General features: G+C 41.6%; 1 protein-coding gene across 3 annotated transcripts in view; it reads right to left on the bottom strand.

The window, feature by feature from the left end:
* Positions 1-27,263, bottom strand: part of ERC2 (ELKS/RAB6-interacting/CAST family member 2) — a 926,792-nt gene that overhangs the window by 755,644 nt on the left and 143,885 nt on the right. For all 3 annotated transcript variants that reach the window (XR_016512310.1, XM_090282950.1, XM_090282949.1), the window contains exon 2: positions 6,962-7,378. Coding sequence is in view for 2 of the 3 variants with exons in the window: in XM_090282950.1 (XP_090139076.1) it covers positions 6,962-7,378 (417 nt within the window). In the remaining variant the exon portion in view is untranslated. The remainder of the gene's footprint in view (positions 1-6,961; positions 7,379-27,263) is intronic.

The following is a 27,263-nucleotide window of genomic DNA, read 5'->3' as shown; positions in this document are numbered from 1 at the left end:
ACAGCATGGAAGGAAGCCCAGGCCCAGTCTCTTTGGGGTTACACTTGTGCTGGGTTAATAGCAATTGTGGCCACCATGACTTGAATGCTACTCTGCCCTTGTTACCAAAGAAAGGCAAGCTGCCCAATGAATTAGCATAGGAGATCAACAGGCATGGCAGCAGAACTTATATCTCTTCCTTTAAAACAACTTACAGTGTAGTGAGTCCAAAGACTCCTGACTCTCCTCTAAGGACCCGCCAAGAATATATTAAAGAGAGTGAATATAGGAGGATCCTGGTATATAAACTCACTTTTTCTATAATGAGATCAGTAGTGTTTTGGGTACTTGATTACTAACATCTTTACATGGAACAATATGTTCTTTGCAGAAAAAGCTAGAGAACAAGGTAAACTATTACTACATGAAACAATGTCTTATCAAATCAACCTGAATCCAAAAGCACCAGACAACACTAGTGAGTAATGCTACATTTCAGCCAACACTTCAGCTCATTTTAGCACATCAGTTATAGTTCTTGGGCAGTGCTTTTGGTCCTCCAAATAAGTTGAGATCACAATCTTTCTGTTGTTGTTTCTTGCCAGGCACAGAAGTGGTTTCACCCTCAGCCTTTTCCAGACCATCGAAACACTAGACACTAAAGCAGCTGTGCAACTCCTGCCAATTCGAAATCTCCTGAAACAACAGGCTAAATGAAGCCAGTATTCCAGGGGGTGGGGTTTACATGAGGTCCAACACCTTTGGCCATGAAAGAATCAAAAAACCACTAGTTCTCCATTCCCCAAAATTACTCCATGTAACCCCAACAGGGTCAGACCATGCAAAATGAAAAAGAAATCAGGAATACACTAAGCTTAAAACTCCAAGTATATTCTAAATCCTATTTTAGATTCATTTAAATAAACTGAGGTCAACTTCTTTGTTCAAGTTGGGTTGCTTTTATGCATTTAATATCAAAAGCAGTCAGTCACATTATTCCACTAAAAAAAAAAAAAAAAAAAAAAAAAAACTGTGACAAAAGAACTTTCTAGGACTTCGAGCCAAGATGGAGGCATAGACAGACACACTGTGTCTCCCTCCACAACTAAGAAGGAATACAACTACCTCAAAACTAGAAACAACCAGAAGTTCCAGAAAACCAAACTGCATGGAAATCCAGCAAACAAAGATAAAGAAGAAATACTCATCCAAAGAGGGAGGAGGGGCAGAGCCAGGGCAGAGAGGATGTGGTGTGATGGCAGCAGCAGCTTTGGCAGCATCTGCAGGCCAGCAGAAAGTGCAGTCACACGTTTTAACAAGTCAGGAGGGACACCTGGGGAGCGCTCCCAGCTCCTCACTGGCCCTCAAAGCTTATGGTCCCAACATCGGGGAGAATCAAGCCTCATTGCTTCTGACTGTGCAGACCACTGGGGATTGGGGCAGAAGCAGAAACTGCCAATCTCTCAGCATAGTCCTCTTATTTAAAGGGCCCCCACAGTCCTAGAACGTCTGCAGACCCACCCACACTGGGAACAATGGCCAGGGCATCAGCTAGAGGAGTGCCAGTCTGGTGCGGAAGTGGGAGACGTGCTTGGAAAAGGGGTGAGTGCTGGGCAGGCAGCATTGTTCCCTCTCGGACGCCTCCCCCACATACAGTGCCACAATGTGGTGAAACAGGTCGCCCTGTACTGATGAATCCCTAAAGCTCCACCCCTTACAACACAACAGGAGTGACAGCTCTATCTGGGACATGGAGGCAAACAAACACAGGAGCCTGTCAGAATGAGGAGACAGAAGTATGGCCCAAAAGTGGGAATGGATAAAGGTTCCAGTGGGAGAACTAGGTGATGAGGAGATAGTCAACCTCACAGATGAGGAGACAGACAACCTAACAGACACAGAATTCAAAACACTGGTGATAAAGATGCTCACAGGCTTGACAGATATGCTTGAGTATGGCAAACGCATAAGAGAAGTGAAGGCTATGCTAAATGAAACAAAGGAAAATCCACACAAAACCAATGGTGAAGGGAAGGAAACTGAGGTTCAAATCAATGATTGGGAACATAAGGAAGAAAAAACAGTCAACGAGTGCAGAAGGAGGAAGCAAGGATTGAAAAAAATGAGGAAAACTTCCCAAATTTTGTGAAGGAAATGGACATACAGATCCAGGAAGCAGAGGGTCCCGGGCAAGCTGGGACCACACCAGTATGCATCATGATTGAGATGCCAAAAGTGAAAGATAAAGAGAGAGTCCTGGGGGCAGCAACAGAGAGGCAGAGAGTTGCCTACAAGGGGGTGCCTATAGGACTATCAGCTGATTTCTCAGAGGATACTTTGCAGGCAGGAAAGGACTGGCAAGCAGTATTCAATGTGATGAAAGGCAACCTGCAACCAGGATTACTCCATCCAGCAGAGCTATCATTTGGAATGAAAGGGCAGATGAAGTGCTTCCCAGACAAGGTAAAACTAAAAGAGTTCATTATCATTAAGCCATTATTATATGAAATATCAAAAGAACTCACTTAAGAAAAAGAAGATCAAAACTATGAACACTAAAATGACAACAAACTCACAACTATCAACAACTGAATCTAAAAAAAAATAAAAACAAAATCCAACTAAGCAAAGCAGAATAGGAACAGAATCATAGGTATGGGGATCATTTGGAGGGTTATTAGCTGGGAGGGGGAAGGGGGAGAAATGGGGAAATGGTGCAGAGATTAAGAAGCATACTTGGTTGTTACAAAACAGGGGAAGTTAAGGATAATATAGGAAAGGGTGAAGTCAAAAAACTTATATGCATGACCCATGGACATGAACTAAGGGGCGGTGGGATTACTGGAGGGAAGGGGGTACTGGGCAGAGGGAAGCAAAGGGCAAAAATATTGGAACTACTGTAACAACATAATCAATAAAATGTGCTTAAAAATAAAATTACTATTAAAAAAAGAACATTCTAAAACTCAGTAGATAATAGGAAAACAGCTTACACTGAACTTTGCCTCCTAAAATAACTAATGGAGAATATTACTCAGTTATTTGACTGTGGGAAACAGCTATTTGTGTATTATTACATATTTTTTAGGTCACAAATTAAAAGCACAAATTTATTTTCTAGCATAGCATTCTGCCAAGGTATCTTACAAAGAACACTAATGCAGCAGGAGAAAAGCAAGTCAAAGAATGAGAAGCTCTGCCTTCCCCAGTCCCTTTCTTGGAAATGACTGATGCACATTTGCATTGAACTCCATAGAATCCAGCATTTCCCCAAGTTTATTTGGTCTCGCGGCCTCTTTTCTCTCATAACACGTACCAACATCCCCCAAAATGGCTGTTCAGCAGAGCACACTTTGAAAAGATTGTTTCAGAAAAGGTATATAATGGAATGATCCAATAGCTGAGACTTTGGAGTCAGCCCAATTCAAATACCACTGTCACCACTTGTTAGCTATGGGACACTGGGCAGGCTTTTTAACATCACCTGTCTCTCAGTTTCCCCAAATAAAATAGACAAAATAATAACACCTACCTCCTAGGCATGTGTCTTTCCATATGACTGCAACAGTCTTCTGAGAGCCTTACATGGCTGGTTCCTTTTCATCACTCAGATCTCAGTTCACAATGTCACCCCCTCCAAGAGGCCATCCCTGACCACTGAATATGAAGTTGGCCCCACCCAAGTCACTTGTTCTTTTTTGTTTGTTTGTTTGTTTGTTTTTATTTTGGTTTTTCAACTACAGTTGTCCCCTTTTCCCCTAATTTCTCTCCCCCACCCAACCCACCCCCTCTCCCGCAATCATATCCCTCCCCGCTGTCCATGTCCATGAGTCATTTATACAGGTTCTTTGACTAAACCCTTCCCTTATTTATCCCCCTTCTCTCCCTCCCCCCTCCCCCCTATTGACTGCTATTCTGCTCTTTGTTCCATTTAGTTCCTTTGTTTGTGTTGTTCTTTAGTTTCCTAAGTCACTTGTTCTTAATCTTCTTTTTTTCATGATTCTTCTCTGTTTCACTATTAAATAGATATTTGTATTCTAGTTCATCCCAATGGATACAAGCACCGTGAAGTCAAACTTTATCAGTTATTATTGCTCTATCCCAAAACAGATCCTCAATAAGTATTCATTCAGTGGATAGATGAATAACTGAATAAGTGAGGTGGTTGTGAGAATTAAATATGAATCACATAAACATTCTTTATAATAATCAATCCAGGCAGTGTTATGAAAACTTCTGATGAATGATGTGGTTAATTCACTCATAATTCTTACACTATTTAAATGGCCTCTTCTTTCTGTATTGTGTGTAAACATTTTATGGCATTTGTTTAGAGGTGTGTTGGTAAATGGGTTTTCGGGAATGGGGCAGGTAGGGGAGTGTGGATAGGCCCTAAGAATAGGATTTTACTGATTTCCATGGTATAACTACTCCCACCATGATCAATTTGAGGCTATCAATGGTTTAAAAGCAGGCTAACAAAATTCCTAAAAATGCAACAAATGGTTCTCACAATCTCTTGGGAAGGGTCCTTTCAGGCCTCCAAGTCCTGTTTGTTGAGTTCAAGTTTGAAATAAGATTTTTACATAGATAGACTTTTTCCACATTCTCCCTTCTTAATGAGCCAAGATGAGGGCTATCCACTGAATGGTCTGATGCTGAAGTAAACTGGCTGGATGTGTTGGACTGCATTGTCTGTACCACTCTCTGTGGGCTCTTGGACTGATGTTTAAGGCTCTAAACATGATCTATATCCACTCCATATCATTATGAGGACCAACTAATCTCATAAATCACAAATTAAGTTGTGCTTAGATTCATTTAAGTGAAGGTATCCACACAACAGAATCAAGGCACCATCTATTAAGTGCAACCAATGAGCAGAATCTAATAACAGAATTAGAGTGATTCTACCCTGACCACAAGACTCCAGCAGAAAGTAAAGGTCAGTGCTGTAGTTGGAGGTTTCTTTGGCACCATGGCCTTGCTGTACATGCAACATGACCCCAAAGCAAAGTTTCAGCTTTCTCAAGTACAGCAATCTACCAACCAGAATTTTGAGATACAACTGAAATTTTAAAATCCATAATCCACTACATGCAAGTGATGACATGCCAGTAATTATTGCTTCTCTTCTGTAAACTAAATGGAAAGTCTATGGAGTAAGGCAGGAAGAGATTAGATTCTGATTAACTGTACCAGCTATCTATTGCTTTGTAACAAACTACCCCAAAATTCAGCAGCTTAAAACAACACACATTTATTATCTCAGTTTCTGTGTGTCTGGAGCCCAGGCACAGCTTAGCTGGATGCTCTGCTTCACGGTCTCTCACAAATCAGGTGTCAGCTCAGGGCCTGTCATCTTATCAGAAGGCTCAGCTAAGGAAGAATCCACTTCCAAGCCCACTAAGCACTAAGTGGTTGTTAGCAGTCTTCAGTTCTTCATGGCTGTGTGAGTGAGGGTCTCAATTCCTCACTGGTATTGGCTGAAGGCTGCTCTCAGTTCCTTACCACATGGGCTTCTCCCACATGGCAACTTGCTTCATAAAAGCATGCAAGTTGAGAGGTCAATCAAGTCTGCTAACAAGATGGAAGTAATAGTCTTGTGTAACCTAATCATGCAGGTGTCACCAGCATCCCATTACCTTTCCCATATTCCACTGTCTAGAAGCAAGTCACTAGGTTCAACTTACACTCAAAGGGAGGGGATTATACAAGGGCATGAACTGGAAGAGGTAGAGATCATTGGGGCCATCTTAGAAGTCTGCCCACCATAGTTACCCTCTTGGAATATAAATAGGAAGACCAGGACCAACATAACACCTCTTGAAGCATCTCAATATGAAACTAAGCCATGTGATTTCCCAAGTATATTGCTAAGATCTCATGGGGAAAAAAAAAAAAAAAGGAGAATAAGCACAGAGGACATTAAGTCCAAAACATAAAATTCTGTTCAAATGTTCTAAGCAAATATAATCTACACCAGAGAAAATCCCTAGGAACATTCATATTAGTAAGTCTCAACATGGAAGGCATCTTTCTGAACAACAAAACAAGTAACTCATAAGAAGTCCTGCCCATCCAAGCAAGTATATAATGCCAGGAAATCTAGCTTGGCTTGGGAGCAAATATCTTTTATTTATTGCTGTAACATATTTTGAAAATATACTTAATGCCACTTTATTGTTTACTATTTTCTGTGGGATCTATGTCTCCCAAGGTATTTTGCTTACATGATACTTTTGAGGGCCACCATAGTGGCAAAGAAGTGCTGTAAAAATTTCAAACATGGACCACTACCCACCTTTTATCTATGCCCTATCAAACCACATATTCTCAGACACATAAAATGGTGGTGCAGGCCAGAGAGGCTGCCTCTGAAAGCCTTTGAATGGCTGAATTTACTAAGTGCAAAACACATAGAAAACCTGGAACACTCTGTCCTAGATGAATGTAAATGCAAACAAAAATTATCTTAAATCTCAACATTCAAAATTGGTCTGCACATTTTACCATACTTTCCAGAAATATCCATACACTTTACTTTCTGCAAATTCTGCCCCAATTCAGCTGTAAAAAATACTTAGGTTTATTGTTTTGCTAATCACCTATTCCTTTTCCCCCTTTACAGAAATGATACTTGATAAACATTTAAAACTTAAACGGTACTGTACTTAAAAGGCCCTGAAACAATGACCATCTGTGGGAAAGCAGTTGTAAACCACCTTATAGCTGACATGTGCTACACACACTTAGATCTTGAATACGTTTTGAAAAATAATGGAACAAATGTGTGGTGAGCAGAGAAAAAAAAACTCATGCAAATTTCCACTTTAAAGTTGATAAGCAGACAGGAAGGTTATAAAACAGGTGACAAAGGGAATTTTAAGGCTGTAGATGTTTTCCAACCTGTGGAAATAACTTGATAACATATTTTAACTTGTAAAATACGACTTCAGGGCAATAAAATGAAAGTCCTTACCTCTCTAAGATGTATGTTTTCCTTCTCTTTCTGGTCTAAAATCACCTCTAAGTGGCTAACTTGAGACTCAGCCTCTGCCACCCGCCGCGTCCGTTCATTGTCATCCTCAAGACTTTTGGATGGCAAACCTTTACTTTGTAACATCTCGAGAAGCTTTTTGATAGACTCATCTCGGGCATTGAGGGTCTGCTTCTGCGTTTCAATTCTCAGTTCCATTTCCTCCAAAGTCTTCCTCAATAGGAACAGCTCCTTAGCCTGTCTGTCATGCTCAGCTTGTAGGCGCCGGAAGTTCTCCTCAGTCAGCTCGATGGTGAAGTGCTCGGCTCCTCGGTTGCCACTCTCTTGCTGCAGGAGGTGGTTGAGGTCTCTCTGGGTTCGCAGCTCATCCTGAAGGGCCTGGATTGTCAACTGCAAGTGCTGTGATGAGAAAGACGGAGCAGGAGAAGAGAAAGAAGGGAAAAGTCAATGGAAATACCAAGGGCTATTTGCTGGTACCACACTATGAAGATGGAATGTTAATCATGAGGTCCAGAGGGCCAGCCATGAAGTCCTCCAGGGTGACTTCAGAAGTATGGGACAGTACATGAAGAGGGGGAAGTTAATTCAATGGTGCTTTCTGAATGTCTTAGGAGAAAAGAAATGTACACGTACACAGAAACAGTATATTAGTGTCAGTCACAAGGAAAATTATATATCTACAGTTATTTAGGAAGTGGAAAGGGTTAGAGGGAAACTTTCACAAACACACCTTCTTTATGCCCACAATGCTCCAGACTCAGTATTCCTTGTTTCCTGAATTCTTCTTTATTCTACTAACCATTATTTTCCATGATAAATGCATGTCCATTTAAAAATGAAAATAATAGCATCCACTACAAGTAGACACAAACAAGGACTTTATTTTTACAAATAAAGCTGTGACCAGGTTTGGTAAACAGGATTACTGCATCTGCAAGCAAAAGGGAACAAACGCAGACAGAGCCAGACACTCAGACACGCGAGGAGGTGAGGCTGTGCAGAGTAAAACAAACGAGCTGCAAAGAGTGGACAAACCTTGGTTCTTCTGGCATCCAGTAACTGAACAGCATGGGAAATGAAAAAAAAAAAAAAATGAAGCAAAAAATCAACACAAAGAAAAGTCCAGGGCAAGCAAAGGATATTTAACAGAAAGAATTTAATCAACATAAAGTACCTTCACAGATAAAAAAAGAAAAAGAAAAACAATTTCTTATTATAACAAAGACCCATAAGCTACACAGAATCTATAGCATTGATGCTTGGTAAACATGATTTCTTTTTCTTAAGTGAGGTTTATTCCACCTTTTGTTTTCCTAAATCTCCCTGACACAGTGAGTCTTGGGTGTATTACCAGGGAGAAGGGCACAATACTCCAGAAGCACCCACACAATCTTCCAGGCCACTATTTTAACTAAACTCACAGTGAAAGCACCACGGAAACGAAATAGTTACCAGTTGTGAGAAAAGAAACCATTGCATGAAGACAGTTGGTGAATTCAGCAACATGTTCCCCATGGGGCCAACCCTCAGGCTGGTCAGAACAAGCAGCCACAGACCTGAAGGCATTTTTGTCCTAGAAACAAACCAAGAGTCTACCAAAACACCAAACACTTTCAATCACTAAACACATACTCCTGGCCTGAGGATGGACCAGACACAATACTAAGCAAGAGAATCAGGATGAACATAAGGCATAGATCCTGCACATAGGGAACTCAGCATTGTGAGGGATGGATAATACCATGTCTAAGTTACATAAATATTGGAGCAGTCCACATTTTAAAATCTTTCTGAGGTCCTATGGCTAATACCCAGAGGTGCTGAGATCTTTCTGAGTGTGGCCTATACCCAGAAACTAGCACTGACTGATGCATGACCTTGGTAAAACTTTTTATGGACATCCCCTTCATCTATACATTTCCACTGAAACTCTAGAGCACAGGGAACTAGTCCTCTCTTTCTCATCCATGTGCTACGATGCCTCACAGGGCACTGACTTGCACTAAGCATCTGGTATGTATTTAATAATGGTCATTATGAATAATTTTTTAAAAATATAATGCACCCCTGTAAAGTGTAAACTTCAGTAGCATTTTTAGTATATTCACAAAGTTGTACAATCATCAACAGAATAAATTTTAGAACATTTTCATCATCCAAAAAGAAACCCTATGCACTTCAGCAGTCACTTCCCATGCCCTTCCCTATCCCCAGGCCTTAACAATCACTAATTTACTTTCTGCCTCTATGTATTTGCCCATTCTGGACATTCAATATAAATGGAATCATGCAATAAATGGTTTCTTTCACTTAGCAAATTTTCATCCATACTGTAGCATGTATCAGTATTTCATTCATTTTATAGATGAATATTATTCTGTTACAGGAACATATCACATTGTATTCATTCATCGTTGATTCATACACAAATATTAACAGTAGCATTTTTCATAGTAGCCAAAAAGTGGAAACAACCTATATCTCAATCAAGTGATGAATGAGTAAATAAAATGTGATATATCTATAGAAAGATACATTTTTTAGAGATACAAAGCAATAAGGTACTGATATACATTGCAACATGGATGAACCCTGAAACATTATGCCATATGAAAGAAGCCAGTCACAAAAGACCACATTACATGATTCCATTGATATGAAATGTTCAGAATAAGCAAATCCATATAAAGAAACTAAACTGATGATTGCCAGGGGAGTTAAAATGAGGGGAATGAAGGATACTTACTAAAAGTTACAGGGTTTCTTCTTGGGGTAATGAAAATGTTCTGGAATTATATAGTGGTGTTGGTTGCACAACTTTATGAATATACTAAAAACCACTAAATTTTACATGTTAGATGGGTGAACTGTATGGTACATAAATTATATCTCAGTGAAACTGTCACAAAGAACATGAGATGAGACTATAAAGCATTATGACCTTCCCCCACCAGATGGCCATCCCTAAACCACATCAAAACAAAGTCCACAGGAACATCAACAGCCTTCATCAGCCCAGCAATACGGCCACTGCAAAGCCTTTTGGGAGTGGAGAGTACGTCCTCAAGTCATTTAAATATTTTTTAAAGATGGCAAATCTTTATCCTTTGAAAGAGGCTTGGATTTCTGATTTGATCCAATTTTATTTGGGTTTCATATATTTTAAACAGAATGATCAGACTGGAAATCATCTTTTCTGAGAGTGAGCAAAAATAAGATTAGTTTTCTTAAGTGATTCATAGACTGACTGGAAGGGATTTCCAAAGACAAAATGCCAACATTCTTTTAGCAGAGACAGCAATATAAAGACAACTCTGTACAAACAGGCTGCCCCTTTGGATGGGCAAGTTGCTTAGTGCCCTGATCCTTTGTTTCCATACCTGCAAAACGGGAATAATCATAATGCCTACCTAATACAGTTCCTATGAAGAATAACTATGATAATGCATCAAGTCCCAGGCTTAAAAGCAAAGGGAAGGAGGAAGTTTGGTAGAAAGGAAGGTAGAAAAGGAGGAAGTAGAAAAGAAGAATGAGAGGGAGAGAGGAAGAAAGGAAGGGAGGGAGGGAGAAAAATTGGTCCATTTATCAATTCAATATATGTTTACCCAGTATCTCCCTCACATTCATGAAACATTAAAAAAATAATAATAAAGGAAAACAAATGGCCTATACTCATAGTTCATGTGAAAATATTATGTAATGAGAGTTGTGACAGAAGTCATACCTAGGTGGAGAAAATACAGAGAGCATGTAACCTAGGCTACAGGCATGTGGGAAACAATCTCAAACCAAGAGAAACCACTGAGCTGCTTCTTGAAGAGCAAACAAGAGTCAGCCCCATAAAGAACAATGGGAAGAGAACAGAAAGTACAGAAGTGCAGAGGCATTGAGCATCTTTTCATATGTCTATCGGCCATCTGTATGTGCTCTTTGGAGAAGTGCATATTCAGGTCCTTTGCCCCTTTTTAATTGGGTTGCTTGCTTTTTTTTTTTTTTTTTTTTTTTTTTTTGGTGTTGAGTTTTATAAGCTCTTTATCAGAGAAATGCAAATTAAAATCACAAGATATCACCTCATACCTGTCAGAATGGCTATCATCAGTAAATCAATAAACAAGTGCTGGTGAAGATGTGGAGAAAAGTGTACTGTTGATGGGAATGCAGACTGGTGCAGCCACTGTGGAAAGCAGTATAAAGATACCTCAAAAAATTAAAAATGGATCTGCCTTTCAACCCAGTGATCCCTCTTCTGGGAATATATCTGAAGGAACCCAAAACAGTAATTCAGAAGAATATAAGCACCCCTATGTTCATTGCAGTGTTATTTACAATTCCAAGATGTGGAAGCAGCCCAAGAGTCCATGAATAGATGAGTGGATAAAACAACTAGGGGACATCTGCACAATGGAATACAACTCGACCACAAAAAAGAAGAAAGTTTTACCTTTTGCAAAAGCATGGATGGACCTGGAGAGGATTATGCTAGGTGAAATAATCTAATGAGAGAACGACAAATACCATATGATTTCACTCATATGTGGAATCTAATGAACAAACTGAACTAACAAGGAAAACAGACAGATTTATAGATAGAGAGCAGGATGACCAGTTAAGGGAGGAGGGAAGGTTAGGGGGTGGAGGTGATGAGTAAAAAGGAAAAACAATTCATGGACAACAGTGTGGTGATCACTGAGGGGAGAGGGGTATAAGGGGACTAAATAGCAATGGAAAAAACTACAATTAAAAAATCAAGTAAAAAAAAAAGCCCAGAGGCAAAGACAAACCAGACCTATTAAGGAACAGTTATAGCAAAAATCTGGACAGTGCTTACCATATGGCACGCATAGTTCTAAACTTTTAATCCTCACAACCACTCTAAGGTAGCCACTGTTACGATCTCCATTTAATGGATGAAAAAATGGAAATGCAAAGTGGTAACGTAACTTGCTTCAAGTTTCCCAGCTAGGTAAGTGAAATAGCCAGGTGTTCATCCAGGCAGTCTGACCCCAACACCCATGCTCAAACCACTCGATACCATCTAGTTTCTGAACTGACACAAATACTTCTGGATGGCTGAAAGAAAGAGTGGGGAGGAGGCGTGCAGGAGTGGTGAGAACAGACAGGCAGGCTATTATGACAGTTACAGCAATTGCCAAAATTTAAAATTAGCCATCCTAACCAGGCAGTTCCTCATTCATAGGATGTTTCCATATTATATACTTATTAACAAGCAAAACATATTTTCCAGGTAGCTATTTTGTTTGTCATTAAATGACTTCAGTGTGACCAAATACAATCTGATAATCAACCTAAAATTTAGCGTTCAAAAGTTTCTCAAACCCATATCTCATTTAGTGTTCATATTCTTTTAAGATATTTAAAATTAAGCAGGACTCTCCTTGTCCCTAAAAAGGGACTCTTGAGCAAAATGCATGTACCTTATAGTCTTTTTTGGCTACCTTTCTGCACCACATACTAGGGGATGGGGGGGAAATTTGAAGCAATCTCTCTTCTTCCCTCATTCCTTCCCTCCCTCCCTCTCTCTCTTCCCTGAATGTTCTACTTTTAATAGATTCAATTCAGTCAAGTTTCAAAATTCATTTACCAGATAGCCATCTCTAATTAGATATTTAAGACAGGTAATTTCAATTTTAAGATATAAAAACAGGCCCCAGCCAGGTCACTCAGTTGGTTAGAGCATCATCCCAATAGGCCAAGGTTGTAGGTTTGATCCCAGGTCGGGGCACATACAAGAGTCAACCAATGGGTGCATAAATAAGTGGAACAACAAATTCTCTTTCTCTCTCTCTCTCTCTCTCTCTGTATCCCTTCCTCTTTCTAAAATAAATCAATAAAAATAAAATAAAAATACAAAAACAGCACGTTTAATAAATAATCCACTGAAAAGAATATCCTCTCTCTGTCTCAGTTTCCTCATTTGTGAAAGGGGGAGAGTAATAATTCCTATGCAGAGAGTTGTGAGAATTAAATGAGCTGATACATATTAAGCTCTAGAAAGTGTCAAGTACAGAGTAATCACTATACAGGGTGGGGCAAAAGTAGATGTGAGTATGCAAAACACAGACTTTATTCTTCTATTATTATTTATTAATTATTGCATTATTTTTATATAATAACTCTAAACCCACTTTTGCCCCATCCTCTATCAATCAGGATAGGGTAAACTATGCAGCTGTGACAAGAGCAACAAAAACCCACATTCTGAGACATAACCCACCTGACATGCTGAGGACATGGAACCAGAACACTTAGAACTCAGAAAGACCTTAAAGCTTTATATGTTGACCTTATTTTACAAATGAAAAAATCAGATCACACCGTTTAAATGTCAGGCCCAAGAGCACACAAACACTGCCCAAGCCAGAGGTCCTGGGCTCAATCCTGGCACATGTTCCAATAACACTGACAGTAGACAAAAAGGGAGCGGCTCTCCACTTCAACAACTTAGGAAATGGCAGTCGTGTTAGAAGTGGAATGAGAGATAACCAAAATCATTCCATTTGCCTGTCACTGGGTCCTACCCAGTAGTTAAGTAGCATGAGGCACAGCAAGAAAAATTTATCAAGACCTCCTTTCTAACTCCTTGGAATTAGACTGTTAGCTAATTAAAATTAGCTGTAAGAAGACAAGCTCAATAAAAACTACATCTAAAAAAACAGCATACAATACAAGCGCAATCTCTAGCTAAGCCAAAGTACCTTCTCTAAAGGTCAAAAAGTAAGAAAAACAATGCCATTTTCAATTCCCCCTTCCCAGATTATCCAATACCTTCGGACTGAATAACTTCCCCTTCTCCACTGTGAAAGCACATTTCTTTTAAGGCAGTCATCCAAACCCCACTGGATCAATAATCAAAAGCATTCATTTCAGCTTGTTATCTATATCCGGTACCAACCTACAAACTGGCAACCTGTAAGGCTGCATTCTAGGGCCATCTCTTTGGAATCTCCCACTCATCACCGTGGTCTCAACTTAAGCTATGACCACTACTTTTGTGTCTTCCATTCCACCACGCAACTGGAAAGAGAAGCCCTTCCAATGTCTACCTACATCGGGATAGTACATCCCCTCATGATCCAACCTTGCACTTGGGTCCCTGTCAAACTGCCATCAACTTAGCACTTGTGGCACAGGTGAAACAGGTGGCAAAACAGCTAATTCTCTTCAAGTAGAAAAGTGAGTCTGAGACTGAATGAGTATTCAGAAAGCTTTTTACTCCCCACCCTGATTCTGGGATCCTTATCCTGTTGCCCTTGAAGAATCAAAGCTCAGGAAGCAAACTCCTTTCTCCACAGCCTGCTACCGAGGATGCCACAGAAGGAAGCAAAGCAGGTGTAACGACAGCATCCAGGCTAGTCTTTACAGTCACTCAACTAGGTGTGCAAATATAATGCATCACATATATCTTGATACCTAGCCTTTAACCCAGGTCTTTTTAACCTTTGTTGACTTATATTTAACCTCAAACTTTGAACTCTGCCCTGGACAATAAAGAATAGTACCATCTCCAGTCCACAAAAGGGAAAAAGTTTAGAGCCCTTGGTCTGTCCTTTAAACATAGGTAAACAATATGGGAGCTGAAAAGATTAGTCTATCCAATTGATTCCAAATCTCTGGTATTATGGCAGGATACAATTTCTGGTAGGCCCACCCAGTATACAAAAGCTAGATAAAAGCAAATATATCTTTCAAAGCATTGTTATGTTTCAAAAAAAAAAAGTAATCTCCAAGAAAGAGTAAGAAAGTAAGTTTCTCAAAGGCAGGTTCTGGGTCAAAACTGGATTATACCCCTAAATCTAGCACATAATAAGTATTCAGTAATAGTGAGTAAACTATGGACAAAAAGATGGAAAGACTAAAATAAAAATTGTCTCTCCAGACAGTTGGCACAAGGGGAAAATGTGAGGGAGAATGGCTTTCCATTCCTCTTTGCTTTGCTGTAATTAGTGTGAAAGTGAGAAAATGGGGAATGGGAGAGTGTCTTTGACCACAGGTTATTCTACCCTGTCCTCTCCCGAAAATTCAAAATCTCTCATGTCCACCCACTCACTCTTCTGACAATACTGCTCTGAAGCTGTCAGCACTATGTCTACTTCACAAGAGGATCAATTGGGCTGGCTTAACAGAGCTGACTGCAATCATATCATTAGCCGATGCAGGCCACTGCCTAAAATTGAGGTCTCCTCCAGCCAATTCTAAGAACTTCATTTTGTACAACTCTTAAAAGCTCCCATAGACACTTAATGTTGAAAAAAGGTGAACAATGGAAATATAAGAAATTAAGTCACACTTGAGTTTGTATGAAAAAGGAGCAGAAATATACTTTGCCTTTGCCATCCTTTAGGAGAGTGACTTCCAATTGCTACTGGAGTCAAAATCTAATCCAGATTTCAAAATGTCTAAAACACAAAAAGGTAAATAGAATGAAAACATAACTGTATATATGTATATATAATGTACATGGAACACACAATTATTTATATAGGAACTAGCCATATGTTTAGAATCTACTGTGTCTTATCCCCAAACATGGAAAATATGAGTCCCTGGCAGATTTGAAAAAAATCTGTGACCTTAAGCTCTTTTCCACACTATGGGGAAAAAAACAAAAATATGATAAAGTTTTGTACTATAAAGCAGTTTAGGGTTTCATTGCTATGAAAACCATCTCTCAGCTATATAAAAATATGAATTGGCTTATCCCCAAAAGTCTTGAACTTTTTTTTAATAAATCCATACACCTTCTCAAGCAAGGGCTTAACATAACTCTTTCAAAGAAAACAGAATCTCTCTGCAGACAACTTGGCCTGCTCTACTTCTTCTGTGACTTTATTTTCCTATTTATCATTTTCCAGTTTGTCTCTAATCAAATTTTAAGGGCAGGTTCTCTGATCCCTTTTTCCATAATTCTGTGTGCAGGATGTACAGAACTCCTCGTGGCTCCAAACCTTCATGTGTGTGAAAAGACAAACAGCAGACGTCGGCTGAAAACATGTGGCCCCCGTGTGCCGTGGAAGAGCTGCTCTGCTGAGAACGGTATAAAAAATTAATATTTAGACATATGGTCCTAGGCATTCTCCTTCAGGATAGAATAAGGACACTAGGTGATTTTTAAAAGCACCAAAGTGCAAGGACCCTGGGTTCCTCATGCAGACATGCTGTCAGCAATAACTGCGGAACCCATTTTGGTTGATAATATGTGACATTTTGCCAAGATTCATAACACTGAGAACAGTATACATGGGAAAGCCCTCTTGGCAGCTGCTTTCATAACAAGGAGTTCTGGTTTTCATTACAGACCAATACCATGAGGTGGCACAGTGTCAGAATATTGCACTGAGCTGAGAGTTAAGGACTCAAGTTCTAATTCCTACTTCACTACTCACCAATTATGTGACCTGGGGAAAATCACTAAATTTCTCTGGGATTCCAAGAACAGTGATGAAGAAGAGCTGGGTTTTGAATCCTACATCTACCTATGACAGTCTATGGCACCTTGGACAAATTACCTAAGCACTAGGTAATTATCCACCCATAAACAGGCAATAATAATCATAACTAATTTACAGGGTTCACACAAAGACCACATGAGATGCTCACCAAGTAAGTGAACAAGGTCCCATAAAGCACAAAACACAAGGCCTGGCACATAATGACTGCTAGTAAAGGTCCACTATTATTACCACCGTTGAGACACAGGTGGTGGCTAGAAGTCCAGAATAAAAATTTCTCTCCCATTTGGCATGGAAAACAAATGTTTTGATCATCAAATAAATGTAAGGGTGGGACACTAAATGCTAAGAGCTTTAGCATTTTTTAAATAAGGGAAGACAGGAAACAGTTGTCTTAAGACCAACTCAATGATGGATAAAATTGATTTCCCATTAACTAGTCTATAAATAACTCTAAAAGGAGCTCTTGAGGATACCAAGCATTTCTGTTTTGAAGGTCAGGGTTCTTTCCCTACTATTAGTTAGTAATAAATAAACAACCAAAGGATAGTGGCATCCCCTGCTGTCAACACTACTCAACCTGGTATAGGTTAAAAAAAAAAAAAAATTAGAAGTAATGTGTTCTCAAAGAAGCAACCCAAAACATGTAATCATGTGAATTATGGTTAGAACAGGAACTTCCCCATTAATAATAATCACAGCTCCTTTATTTGAATTGCTTAGCAAATCTTTAAATGACATTTTTAAATATTTACTGCAGTTTCCTTCCCTGTCACTTTATCTTCTCTCCCTAACATGTTCACTTAAAAAAATTGCTGATAATCTAAGTATTTTTAAAATGGGTAAGAGGTTTTACCTAAACTAGTATAATTTCAAATAGCTGGATGGCAGGCACTGAACTACTGATTTTTTCCTTGCCCTGAGCTACATGGTTTCGTTAGCCAAACTCTATTCCCTGTCATTCAAAGTTTTCGAAATGAGAGTTTTCCCCTAAGTCCTCTCCTGTTTCTCTCAGCTCCTTGAGTCACTCCTCCCCTGGGAAGAGGGGATAACTGGCTTCCATTCTACTGAGAGTGTGGTCGTTGGACCAGCAGCATCAATATCACCTGGGACGTTATAAAAAGGGAGAATCTCATGTCCCACCTCAGACTGGCAGAATCAGACCCTGCATTTTAATGAGACCACCAAGTAAAGTGTAGGCACACAGGTTTGAGAAGCACTTCTCTAGACTTCAAAAATAGTTTCACTACAGATTCAGTACAATCCCTATCAAGATACCAATGGAATTTTTCAGAGCTAAAACAAATAATCCTAAAATCTGTATGAAACCACCTGAATAGCCTAAGAAATTTGAGAAAGAAATTTGGTATCCCACACCCTGGTTTCAAAATATATTACAAAGCTATCAAAACAAAAGCTATCAAATCAAAACAGCACGGTACTGGCACAAAAACAGATGCATTAATCAATGGAACAGAATAGAGAGCCTAGAAATAAACCCATTGTTATACTGTCAACTAATCTACAACAAATAAAGATGGAATATACAATGGAGGAAAGACAGTCTCTTCAATATATAGTATTGGAAAAACTGGACAGATAGAAGAAAAAAAAGTGAAAGTAGACCATTTTCTTACACCATATACAAATAAAAGACCTAAAACTATAAAACTCATAGAAGAGAACATAGGCAGTAAATTCTTGTCAAAGAGAAAACATACCCAGGACTTCTGGCCAAGATGAATGTGTAGACAGACACGCTGCATCTCCCTCCACAACTAAGAAGGAATACAACTACCTCAAAACTAGAAACAACCAGAAGTTCCAGAAAAACAAACTGCATAGAAGTCCAACAAACAAAGATATAAAGAAGAAATACTCATCCATACAGGTAAGAGAGGCAGAACTGGGGTAGAGAGGACACAGTGTGGTGGTGGCAGCAGCAGCAGCAGTAGCAGGCTGGCAGAAAGCACAGTTACACATTTTTAAAAGTCAGGAGAGACACCTAAGGAGCATTCCCAGCTCCTCACCAGACCGCGAAGCTCATGGCACCAGCAACAGGGAAAATCAAGCTTCAATGCTTCTGACTGTGCAAACCACTGGGGGTTGGGGCAGAGGCAAAAACTGCCAGTCTCTCAGCAGAGTCAGCTTGTTTAAAGGGCCCCATGGTCCTAGAATGTCTGAAGACCCATCCACTCTGGGAATGACAACCAGGGCAACAGCTAGAGAGGCACCAGGCCCATATGGAAGTGGGAGAAGTGCCTGGAAAAGGGGCGAGTGCTGCACAAATGGCATTGTTCCCTCTCAGACCCCTCCTCCACATACAGTGCCACAACATGGTGAAATTGGTCGCCCTGTACTAACAAATCCCTAAGGCTCCAGCCCTTATAATGTAACAGGAACTAAAACTCTACCTAAGACACAGAGGCAAACAAACACAGGAGCCTGTCAAGATGAGGAGACAGAGAAGTATGGTCCAAAAGAGGGAACAAATCAAGGTCCCAGTGAGAGAACTAAGTGACGAGGAGATGGCTAACCTAACAAATGAGGAAATACCCAACCTAACAGATGAAGAATTCAAAACACTGGTGATAAAGATGCTCACAGGCTTGACAGATATGCTTGACTACAGCAAATGCATAAGAGAAGAAGTGAAGGCTATGCTAAGTGAAACAAAGGAAAATCCACACAAAACCAATGGTGAAGGGAAGGAAACCGGGGTTCAATTCAATGATTTCGAATATAAGGAAGAAAAAAACAGTCAACCAGTATAGAATGAGGAAACAAGAATTGAAAAAAATGAGGAGAGGCTTGGGAACCTCTGGGACAACTTGAAACATGCCAACATCTGAATCATGGCAGTGCCAGAAGGAGAAGAGGAAGAGCAAGAATTTGAAAACTTATGTGAAAAAAATAATGGAGGAAAACTTCCCAAATTTGGTGAAGGAAATGGACATACAAATCCAGGAAGCATGGAGAGTCCAGGGCAAGCTGAACCCAGAGGGGACCACACCAAGACACAATATGGTTAAAACGCCGAAGGTGAAAGATAAAGAGAGAATCCTAAAAGCAGCAAGAGAGAAGTGAAGAGTTTCCTAAAAAGGGTTGCCTATAAGACTATCAGCTGATTTCTCAAAAGATACTTTGCAGGCAAAAAGGGACTGGTAAACAGTATTCGATGTGATGAAAAACAAGGACCTGCAACCAAGATTACTCTATCCAGCAAAACTATCATTTGGAATGGAAGGGCAGATGAAGTGCTTCCTAGACAAGGTAAAGCTAAAGGAGCTCATCATCACCAAGCCATTATTATATGAAATGTCAAAGGGACTTACTTAAGAAAAAGAAGATAAAAAAACTATGAACATAAAATCACAACAAACTCACAACTATTAACACATTGCATAAAGGTGGGGAGAATTCTCGTCGTTTCTAAAAGGCATTTAAGTACCCCAGTACACAATGTGTTAACAACTGAATCTAAAAAATTAAAACAAAATCCAACTAAAATAAATAAATAAATAAAAAGAGAGAGAGAAAACATATCCAAATATTTTATTGGATATTTCTGTTCAAAGGCAACAAAAGCAAAAATAAACAAACAGGACTACATCAAACAAAAATGCTCTTGCACAGTAAAGAAAACAATCAACAAAATAAAAAAGCAACCTACTAAATGGGAGAAAATATTCATAAATGATATATCTGATAAAGAGTTAATCGTCGTCGTCGTCGGCAGCCGTCCGTCTCGAGAGACGATGGCGTAGCTTCCCGAGAGTCTATCTGCACCGCCGAGAATGGCTGTGCAGTCCGATTCGGGAGTGACAATCCCTGCCGCACTTGGTACAGGTGAAGGCAGATGGCCGTTGTTGCTGCTGTTGACGCTGCTTCCGCCTCGATCTTTTCTGGACCGCCTCCTCGTTGCGCGCAGCCTCTGCACGTGACGTACCTTGCCTGACCGCGAGCCTCCAGGCTAGGCGGTCGTCTGCTTGAACTTCCCATGTGTTGAGATTGATGGAGCATTGTGTCATGTCCTTTTTGCAGATGTCTTTGAACCGCAGTTTTGGGCGCCCTGTCATCCTCCTGCCTTCTGCTAGCTCGCCGTAGAGGAGGTCTTTGGGGATACAGCCTGCATCCATTCTTTTGACATGGCCGAGCCACCTGAGGTGTCTCTCGCTAAGAACTGCATGCAAACTGCTCATATTGGCTCGCTTCAGCACCTCGGTGTTGGGGACCTTATCCTGCCAGGCGACATGCAGGACGCGTCGCAGGCACCTCATGTGGAAGCTGTTGAGTTTCCTTTCGTGCCTTGCGTAGGTGGTCCACGTCTCGCTGCCATAGAGGAGAGTGCTGAGTACGCAGGCTTGGTAGATGCGCAGTCTGGTTTTCTCAGTGAGGCTGGAATTGTTCCACACTCGCCGGTTCAGTCTGGCCATAACTGTGGCTGCCCTGGCGATTCTCCGGTTGACCTCCAAGTCGACTGACAGAGAGCTCGAGATGGTGGACCCGAGGTAAGTGAAGTCGTTGACAACCTCCAGGGTGTATCCGTCGATGGTGATGCATGGGGGAGTCCCCGTGCCTTGAGCCATAACATTCGTCTTCGTCAGGCTGATGGCTAGTCCGAACTCCTTGCATGCGTGGGAAAGGCAAGTGACTAGCTGCTGGAGTCCCTCTTCGGAGTGTGATGTCAAAGCTGCGTCGTCGGCGAAGAGCATCTCACGGATGAGCACCTCTTTGACTTTGGTCTTGGCTCGTAGACGGGCCAGGTTGTAGAGCTTGCCATCGGATCTGGTGTGAATGAAGACACCCTCGCTGCAGTCCTTAAAGGCGTATTGGACGAGCATGGAGAAGAAGATTCCGAATAGCGTAGGCGCGAGGACGCAGCCCTGCTTTACTCCGCTGCTGACTGGGAAGGCCTCAGAGGTTGCTCCATTGTAGGACACCGTGCTGTGCATGTTGTCGTGAAAGGACATGACCACAGCAAGCAGATGTGGTGGACAGCCAATCTTCCGTAGCAAGCTGAAGAGTCCGCTTCGACTGACCAGATCAAACGCCTTCGTGAGGTCAATAAAGGCGAGGTAGAGTGGTTTATGCTGCTCGTGACACTTCTCCTGCAGCTGGCGTAGGGAGAAGATCATGTCCACTGTTGATCGGCCAGCTCTGAAGCCACACTGGGACTCTGGGTAGACGCGGGAAGCAAGGGTCTGCAGGCGGGCAAGAGCGACCCGGGCGAATACTTTGCCGACGACGCTGAGGAGAGAGATGCCCCGGTAGTTGTTGCAGTCGCTGCGGTCTCCTTTGTTCTTGTACATGGTGATAATGTTGGCGTCTCTCATATCCTGGGGGATGTAACCCTCCTTCCAGCAGAGACAGAGTAGATGGTGGAGCGGCTGTAGCAGGACTGGTTTCCCACTCTTTAGGATTTCTGGAGGGATTCCGTCGCTTCCTGGTGCTTTCCCGCAAGCAAGGAGGTCGATGGCTTTGCCGAGCTCTGCCGCAGTAGGTGGGGTGTCTAGCTCCTCCATGACTGGTAGGTCTGGGATGGCTTTAAGAGCAGTGTCTGTTACGGTGTTCTTCGTTGCGTACAGCTCGAGGTAGTGCTCGGTCCACCGCCGCATTTGCTGTTCCTGGTCAGTGATGACCTCACCTGTCTTGGACTTAAGGGGGGCGATCTTGGAGGGGATTGGGCCTGTTGTCTTCTTGATACCCTCATACATTCCTCGTGCGTTGCCTATATCGGCGGCTTCCTGAATGCTTCTGCACAGGTTTAGCCAATAGGTGTTGGCACAGTGGCGGGCAGTCTTCTGGACTTTGTTCCTGGCAGCCCGTAGAGCTTGAAGTGTACTGGGAGTGGGCGTGACCTTGTAAGCCAGTAGGGCCTTCCTCTTAGCCTCGATCACGGGTTCCATTTCTTCCCAGTGAGCCTCGTACCAGTCAGCGTTCTTCCGCTCTTTCTTCCCGTAAGCAATAATGGCGGAGTTGTATATGGCGTCGCGGAGACGTAGCCAATTGGATTCGATAATGTCATCTGCCGCCACTCCCTCGCCGAGTGCATCTTCCATCTTGTTGATGAATTGCTGGGTCTTAACTGGGTTGCTGGCACAACTGGTGTTGATGCGTGGGCGACCCTTCATCTTGGAGTGGTGCAACCTCTTCGGCATTATGCGCACCTTGCTTACCACGAGGGCATGGTCCGTGTCGCAGTCTGCACTGTGGTAGCTGCGGGTGAGGAGGGTGCTGCCAATATCCGTTCTTCTGGTGATGACGAGGTCAAGCTGGTGCCAGTGGCGGGAGCGGGGGTGCCTCCATGACACCTGGTGGATCTCTTTGCACTTGAAGAATGTGTTTGTCACGCACAGGCCGTGGTGACACAAAAGCTCAAGCAGACGCTGACCATTCTCATTGATCTTTCCTCTTCCAAAGTTTCCAAGGCAGGTGGGCCAGGCCATGTGGTCGGCTCCTACTCTTGCGTTGAAGTCTCCAAGGAGATAGAGAGCGTTACTTCTGGGAATCTTGGATAACGCTTCGTCCAGTGCATGGTAGAACTGTTCTTTCTCTTCGGTGGTGGCGCAGAGGGTTGGGGCATACGCGCTAAGAATGCTGACTGGGCCGAAAGTTGTTGACAATCGGAGGGTAAGTAATCTCTCTGTGCCTCCTGTGGGTGGCTCTATGGAGTTAACAAGCGTGTTCTTCACAGCGAACCCAACACCGTGCTGTCTTGGTTGGTCCGGAGACTTCCCTTGCCAGTAGAAGGTGTAGTTGGTTTCTCTGATAGTTCCGTTGTCGGCCAACCGGGTCTCCTGTAGAGCCGCAATGTCGATGTTTAGTCGTGCCAGTTCCCTATCGATGACAGCGGTTTTCCTGGCACCCTTGATCCACGGAAGGTCTGCAGTAAGTCCGGGGCACATGGTCCTGATGTTCCAGCTAGCGAGGCGAAGAGCCGGAGGCTTCTTTCTTGTTGTTTGCTTGGAATTAACTGGTGCGGGTGTTTTGTGGCCCACTTTTCGAGAGGCGCCTCTCTGATCCCCACGCACCCAGTGGGGCAGGCGAGCCATGGCGAGACGGTAGCTGTCCAGTGAGGTGCGATGACCTCTCCCACCGTCAGAGGAGACCCCTGGCGCTCGTTTCCTTCGCCAATCGGATGAGCTTATAACCGGTATCTGTCTCCTCCCGTGTTGAGTCGACATCTTGCGATGACACTGGAGTGTCCTCTCCAGTGAAGCTGAAGCTACAGAGCCTGGGCAGGGTGATATGGAGGGTCTGCTGTTGCCCATGCAGCAGACCCCCCCTCTCTTCGCAGCTGAAGGGTCCAAGGGAAAGACAAAGTCAATACAGCTTGGCTTCAGGTGCGCCGCAGGAGTTGCCGGTGTTGACTACAATGTCAAACCGCCTTAGGGACTCCGGCTCCGGATTTTCTGTCAGGGTTTACTCCCTTAGCCTTTCCCTGAAGAGGTATGCCGCAAGGCAGCGGAGGTTTTTTGGAGTCAGAGTTTTCCTTCTCTGATTTTAGAGATGTCCTTCCTCTTTCCTCCTTTACAGTCTTGAGGGCAGCATTTACAGGCTAAAATAGAAAACTGGCAGTGTAACCTTCTAAGCAGATACTACCAATACCCTGCTTGGGTATACTCACCCAACAATAAACATCTCTTAAATGTCCTCCAAGTGCCATGCCTCGAATTAGTAAATGGCAGTGCAATGGCAGCCAAACATTTGGATCAGTTTCACTAAGTAAACCACCAACACAAGTAGGTTTTTAAAACAATAGAATAGTGTCTCATTTTATTAAAAATAATAACTATTTTTAAGCAACTTACCAGCAACACTGAATAAAAACCTGGCTGTGTTTCCCACTGTTTCAACTGCTCCTCAGCTGGCTTTAACACAGCAGTATCCTGACTGGTGGCCTGAGTTAAGACTTGAAGAACAACAGTGCTGGCACTATTGAGATCCATGGAAACCAATTGGCTCAGTCCGAATAGCCCAGCTCTCCAGCTTCCACTGTCCAACACGAAGTGGCGTCGGTTGGTCCCGCGCCCCACGCTTGCAAGTCCACGCGCCGCCGCCCACTGATGCCGAAAGCGGCTTCTAGTAACGCGCCATGTTCTGAGTCGCAGCTCTAAACGATGCGGACGCTAGAATATCGCGTCACAGACATCCACAGCAATAAAAAAGATCAAAATACTGATACACAAAACAGCACAAATGAATCTCAAAAAGCATTACGCTAAGTGAAAGAAGCAAAGCATAAAAGTCTACATGAAGTTCTAGAAAATGCAAAATTATAGAGACAGAAAGTAGATCACTGGTTGCCTTGGGCTATGGGGCTAGAGGAAAGGATGATACAACAAGACACAGGATAATTTTTAGGGAGATGGAAATGCTTTAATCTTGATTCAATAGTAGTTATGCTACCGAAAAGCAATTTGGGGTCCTGCTGCCTGCCGCCACCCTCTAGGCAAAATTCCAGAAGCAAAGGTTTGGTGATAAAGAAAGTCTATCCAGTCACAGCTTCAATTACTTAAGCCTATCAATTAAGGCTAAACTCTAACACCTGGGCCCTGCTATCATTTCCCCCTGTTTTAATCACCTTATTTCTATAGGGCTAGTTACAAACTAAAACAGCATAAAATACAAAAACTACACAACTTTGGAAGAATGACAGGCTTCTGCCTCATAGCCTGTTCCCTCTAGAACACCCAAAGAATAAACCAGGGACCCTCTGCCAGGCCAGCCCAATCCTTTAGAAAAATAGGAAGCCCCACACTTTGTTCTTCCACAGAGACACGAACTTAACAATATACTGTCTAAAAACGCTTTAAGAGAACTCCAGAAACCAGTTAAAAAGTCATAATATCCCAGGAAAGTGCAAAGCCAAAACCAGCTACATTAAAATGGTTAAAAAAATTATTTCACCCATGAGAGCCCCTCCCCTAAGCCAGCACAGAAACAACCTTAAAGAAATGAAGACCTAATAATTATGAGACAAAAATAAAAACGACCATCTTAAATAAGTTCAATGAACTTCGAGAGAAAACAGACAACTAAGGAAAATCAGGAAAATGATGCATGAACAAAATGAAAGTATCTTAAAAACAGAACTTCAGGAATTGAAGAATATAATAATTCAATTAAAATATTCACTAGGAGGACTTCTGGCCAAGATGGAGGCATAGACAGACATGCGGCGTCTCCCTCCACAACTAAGAAGGAATACAATTACCTCAAAACTAGAAACAACCATAAGTTCCAGAAAATCAAAGTGCATGTAAGTCCAGCAAACAAAGATATAACCTGCAACCAGGACCACCCTATTCAGCTGCACATTTACATACTACATAAAACACTTTTAACTTTGAAATAACTGTAGGCTGAGAAAAGGGAATCAAAGTTGCAAAGACACGACCTGAGTTCTGCACGTCCCCTCACAGCGTCCTTATGTGCTTTTGTATATTAACTAAAGAGTTAATATACAAAATATATAAAGAACTCATACAACTCAACATCAAAAAAAATATCCAATTTGAAAAATGGAAAGAAAACCTACGTCTGGCTGGGTGGCTAAGTTAGTTGGAGCTTTGTCCTATACACCAAAAGGCTGCAGGTTCAATTCCCGGTCAAGGCACATACCTAGGTTGTGGGTTTGAACCCCAGTCAGGGTGCATACAGGAGGTAACTGAATGATGTTTTGCTCTCACATCAATGTCCTTTGCTCTCCATCTCTCTCTCACCTCCCCCCACAAGTCTCTCTAAAATCAATAAACATATATCTTCAGGTAAGGAGGAAAGAAAGAAGGAGAAGAAAGAAAAGAAAAAAAAGAAGAAAAGAAAAGAAAGAATGAAAGAAAGAGAAAGAAAGAAAGAAAGAAAGAAAGAAAGAAAGAAAGAAAGAAGGAAGGAAGGAAGGAAGGAAGGAAGGAAGGAAGGAAGGAAGGAAGGAGGAGAAAGAAAAGAAAGAGAAAAAAGAAAGAAAGAAAGAAAAAGAGAAATGAAGGGAGAAAGAAAAATAGATATTTTTCCAAAGAAGACATACAGATGACCAACAGACACATAAAAAGATACCCAACATCACTAATCATCAGGGAACTGCAAATCAAAACCACAATGAGATATCACCCCACACCTGTCAGAATAGATATTATCAAAAAGACAACCAATAACAAGTGCTGGCGAGGATGAAAGGGAACCATAGTGCACTGTTGGTGGGACTGTAAACTAGTGCAGCCACTATGAAAAACAATATGATGATTCCTTAAAAAATTAAAAATAGAACTACCATACAACCAAGCAATTCCACGTCTAGGTATTTAACCAAAGAAAACAAAAACACTAATTCAAAAAGATATGTGCACCCCTGTGTTCACTGCAGCATTGTCTCCAATAACCAAGATATGGAAGCAACCTAGATGTCCATGGATTGATGAATGAATAAAGGAGAACTGATATATATACATAGATTTTGTGTGTGTCCATAGATAGAAGAATGGATAAAAGAGATCTGATTGATATAAATATATATATATATATATATAGTATGTGAGCATATATATATGTGTGTGTATATATATGAAATATTGAAATAATACTGTTAATTTAAAAAATGAAATCTTGTCATTTGTGACAACATGAATGGACCTGAGAGAATATTATGTTAATTGAAATAAATCAGACAGAGAATGACAAATGCCATATAATTTCACTTATATGTAGAATCTTTTTTTAAAAAAGGAAAAAACAAAATGAAACAGAAACAAACTCACATATACAGAGAATAAACTGACAGCTGCCAGAAGGGAAGGGGAGGGGTGCACAAAAAA

This window comes from Furipterus horrens, unplaced genomic scaffold (genome assembly GCF_987537825.1).
Source record: "Furipterus horrens unplaced genomic scaffold, mFurHor1.1.pri manual_scaffold_7, whole genome shotgun sequence".
In the NCBI taxonomy this organism is placed as follows: Eukaryota; Metazoa; Chordata; class Mammalia; order Chiroptera; family Furipteridae; genus Furipterus; species Furipterus horrens.
The sequence above is the reverse complement of the archived record's forward strand: the minus strand, read 5'-3'. Positions and strand labels throughout refer to the sequence as shown.